At 31.7% G+C, this 4,753-nt stretch overlaps 1 protein-coding gene across 1 annotated transcript; it reads left to right on the forward strand.

The window, feature by feature from the left end:
- The first annotated feature begins 739 nt into the window (after positions 1-739).
- LOC102590116 (vestitone reductase-like) lies at positions 740-3,124 on the forward strand. The gene is made up of 4 exons (XM_015310397.1): positions 740-872; positions 1,371-1,886; positions 2,657-2,765; positions 2,983-3,124. The coding sequence occupies exons 1-4, from the start codon at positions 740-742 to the stop codon at positions 3,122-3,124; spliced, it is 900 nt and encodes a 299-aa protein (XP_015165883.1).
- The last annotated feature ends 1,629 nt before the right edge of the window (positions 3,125-4,753 follow it).

Consider the following 4,753-nt stretch of genomic DNA (forward strand, 5'->3'; position numbering starts at 1 on the left):
CACTTATGCTGTTATCACTATTATGAAAAAAAAGAAATTTAAGTTGTCCCCAGGACTTGACTTAGATCAGATCTCACATATGTTTGAGTCTTGTGCTATGTGAACTAAACCTCATATTTAAGTAGAGAAGGATAAAAGGGCGACTCAGTATCTCCGAGTTTTGAAGTTTGTAGTGGGTCCTACACACTTTATATATTCGTCTCTAGCCAATCAAAGACATCCATGCCATATAGAATCAGGCTCGGTGAGAACGAGGAGGGGTCCAGATAGATTTCTCGATTATAAAAAAAGGATTAATTGCTCTACTTACTGACAATGCAAATATGCATTGATTAATCAAATAATTAAGTGATAGAACTTTGTACCATATGAATAGCTTTCAATTATTTCTTATGGCAGCATAATCTAAGAATCAAATGAACTGTTTATATATTGACAAGTTTTGTATTAAATATTTTATACCAATTAGTTAGGGATACATTCTTTTTCTTTTCTTTATTATATTAGGCCTACCATACAAGACAAACAATACTAATTTTAGAAAAATGTTTATATAAAATAACAATAAAGAAAAAGACAATAATATATATAGTGACACTTTACCCACCAAATCAAAAGAGTAAACAATATATTACCTACTGATATTTATACACACACAAATATACTTCATATATTAAGGAAAAGAGAAAAGAAAGAAAAGCAAAGAGATCTATTTATTTATTTTTCAAAAAAATAAATAATGGAGAAGATTAATGAGAAGGGAATTGTATGTGTAACTGGTGGAACAGGTTATGTAACATCTTGGTTGATAATGAGGCTACTTCAATCTGGCTATTATGTTAATACCACAATTAATAATAACATGGATGAAGGTATGTATGTTTCTTGTTATTAGTAAATTGTCTCATATTTATTTAACTCTTGATCTTAATAGAGTTCCAAGTGAATTCTATCTGTTAAAAAAATGAGATAATGATAAAATCACATTTTTTCCGTAAATTTTGTATCTCAGCTATCAACTGTTCTCTTTTTCTATTTGAACTATTATCATCTATGTATTAAAACATACCTAGTTGAGTTGATGGTGATAATGCATGTAGAAAAAGGGAATAATGAATAGTTGTTCTAGTCAGCTTCGAGGTGTGTTTTAATACATAGATGATTATAATCCAAGTAGAAAAAAGAAACAACTGTTAGTTAAGAGTATGCAATTACTGCAAAACTTTGATAGTTTGGATACGTGTTTGACCATTAATAATTAACTCTGGAAAAATCACTTATTTTTTATGAAAACATTTTCCATGGTACCAAAGTCTAATTTTCTTCCATGTTATGTGAACTAATTGGAACATGCATTGTTATGTTATCAGAAAGAGCAAGTTTTTTGAAGAAATTACCAAATGCATCACAAAAACTTAAAATTTTCACAACAAATCATGAAGATCATGCAAGCTATAATCCAGCAATTGAAGGGTGCAATGGTGTCATAATTGGTCACTCTGTTGATTTCGAGGATAAATACGACGATGAGGAGAGGAAAATTCAACGATCCATCGATGGAATTTTAGGCATTTTGAAGGCATGTTTAGATTCGAAAACAATAAAACGAGTCATATATACTTCAAGTGATGGTACAATTGGTTTTATTGAAGGGGGTCCAAATGTAGTAGATGAAAGTTTTTGGAGTGATATAGATTTTATCAAAAAGATGAATCCTTTAGGGGCTTTTTATTGTATAAGTAAGACTTTAATAGAAAAAGAAGCACTAAATTTTGCACACAAAAATGGATTGGATCTTGTGTGTGTTAATCATGCTTGGGTTTTTGGCCCATTTGTTACTCCTCAATGCCCAATAATTGTTCTTCACAACATGGCCATGATTCTAGGTAATCTTTCTATCACTTTTTCTTCATTACTCTAGAAATTTCGGGTAAATTTCTATATTTCTTAAGGTTACAGATGAAGCTTATTTCCTACGGTAGCCTCTTGGACCTTAGCCTCTTAAGGGTTGGATTCTAGTGGCGGGTTCTTGGGTCGTCCTGACTTATATCTGGTAAAAGTGGTGATCCCTGCACCATTTATCATGTGTCTATGGGAGCAATTTGTGCTAGTGCTTTGATGCTTGCCTTATGGTTTTCAGTCCTCTTTTGTCGAGATGTCATTTAGTTTTTTTTATATATATATTTTTCTTTATCCATGTTTTATATATAGGATAATGATAGTGTAAAAAGTTATCTAATACTTATTATATTATTATGTCATGAAGATAATGAAATTTAACTATATCTAAAATATGTGAAATTATTAGTTACCCTGAAAAATAAGTAAGTTAAATTGTATTGATATAAAGTGAAAATTTATTTACGCTTTTAATGGATATAAGATAAATTCTTACTATTATGAATTTATACTTTATGGAAGATCGATCCTAAACCTAAATAAGAAGGTAAAGTGTATGCAGACTTTATCATCACCTCGTGGAGGTAGAGAAGATACGTAAAGAAACTGTTTTTAAAAGACTCCTCGACTTGAGTATAACATATTTGTCATATTAAATTTGTAGGTAATTGGACAAATATAGAATATGATTCTAACGTTATCGCATTGGTTCACCCCTCGACTTGAGTATAACATATTTGTCATATTAAATTTGTAGGTAATTGGACAAATATAGAATATGATTCTGGCGTTATCGCATTGGTCCACGTGGATGATGTTGCTCGAACTCACATATTTCTTTTGGAATCTACTAAAGTTAAAGGGAGGTACATTTGTTGTAATGCAAATAAAACTCCAGATGAATTATCTCATTTTCTAAGAGCTAGATATCCTCAATACCAAATTCCATCTATTGAGTAAGTTTCGTTCGATTATTTTTATCTGTCGTTTAAGATTTTAACGCACTCAATAATTATGTTGCTATAAGTATTTAATGTACATATATACAAGTGTAAATTATTGAGTTTTTTCAATTTATTGCAGTTGTTTGAAGGTGACAAAAGCATTTAAGTGTCCTTGCCCTTGTTCGAAAAAATTGTTGGATGTAGGTTTCAAATACAAGTACAGTCTTGAAGATATGTATGATGGAGCCATTGCTTCTTGCAAACAAATTGGTTTACTCTAGAAACATATAAATTTTCTGATACAACATTATTTCCTCTCGGATACATCTCTCCCCTCTCGGATGCATTACTATCTCCTCTCGGATACATCTCTCCCCTCTCGGATGCATTACTATCTCCTCTCGGATACATCTCTCCCCTCTCGGATGCATTACTATCTCCTCTCGGATACATCTCTCCCCTCTCGGATGCATTACTATCTCCTCTCGGATACATCTCTCCCCTCTCGGATGCATTACTATCTCCTCTCGGATACATCTCTCCCCTCTCGGATGCATTACTATCTCCTCTCGGATACATCTCTCCCCTCTCGGATGCATTACTATCCCCTCTCGGATACATCCATCCTATTAAGTAATGTATCATTCGCAATCGTTGAGCTATGTATCAGCAAGTTTCCTGATGTATCCAAGATCCTTGTAATTTGAGAAAGAATAGGAATAAGATGTAATTAGCTCTTAACACTGTGAGATTGACGTAATTTTTACTTAAATTAAATCAATAGTGTAAATCGGTGTATATAAAATAAATTCTTACTATTTTGAATTTATATTTATATACATTGACATAACAATAATATATTCAGTGAACTGTGTCATAAGTGGAGTTTGGAGAATGTAGAGTGTACGCAGACCTTATCACCACCTCGTGAATAATAAGACCCTTACATAATTTAGAGATGTAAATAATACTGAAAAATTAAACTCAAGAAAGTAATAGAACCCTCATAGAGTTTAAATATATAACTGACAATTTTATTATAGTTCTGAAAGGGTGTTCTTATGCCCTATCCTTTCCCCCTAATCTATCACTAATAGCAGTAGCGATCAATTTTATTGTTTATCTACAAAATTATTGGATGTTGATTTCGAATACAAGTACATTCTTGAAGACATGTAAGACAACTTTACAAATATATAAAGAAAATCTATGCAAAATATCAAAAATAATTTGTAACCATATCAAAATGAATGAGGAAATTTCGTAAATATAAAAGTGCATTTGATTGTGCAATAACATTATATATCTTAATAGACACCACAAGTTAACCAAGTGCATAAATCAGAAATATATAAACAAAAATAGCAATTGGATTAGATAATATGATTGCATTATAAGGTTTCAATTAAACAGATCAAGCAAGCTCACAAAAATAGATACTATAGTGATAAACTTTATATAATTCAGATGTGTAACTAATAATTTCCGAGTAATTCAAGAAGGTTCATGTGTCTTATTCCAAAAATAAAAAAATAAAAAATACTCCCCATGCATTTCATATTTCTTATTCCACTCAGACTTGAGATGTGTGCACAGCATATAGTCCCTTTCCATTTTTCACAGCAGATAGACCCTACCATATACATCAACATGTGTAACCTATGGGTCTGTAACCTATGGGTCTCCATTGGTGATGAGTGTATATAGTCTTCTATTTTTAATGACTTGTTTTGTTTTTTTTTATAATTTTCGTATATAGCCACTAAAAAATAATTTAATTACGCTTCATAGCCATAGTTTGCTAATTACGATACATAGCTACATGTTAGAGGGAGGAGTGCGCGAGATTGGGAGAGAGGAGAGAGGAGAGCAAGAGAGGGCAAAGAGTGGAGAGAGACGAACTATATATA

This window comes from Solanum tuberosum, unplaced genomic scaffold (genome assembly GCF_000226075.1).
Source record: "Solanum tuberosum cultivar DM 1-3 516 R44 unplaced genomic scaffold, SolTub_3.0 scf00129, whole genome shotgun sequence".
Taxonomy (NCBI): Eukaryota; Viridiplantae; Streptophyta; class Magnoliopsida; order Solanales; family Solanaceae; genus Solanum; species Solanum tuberosum.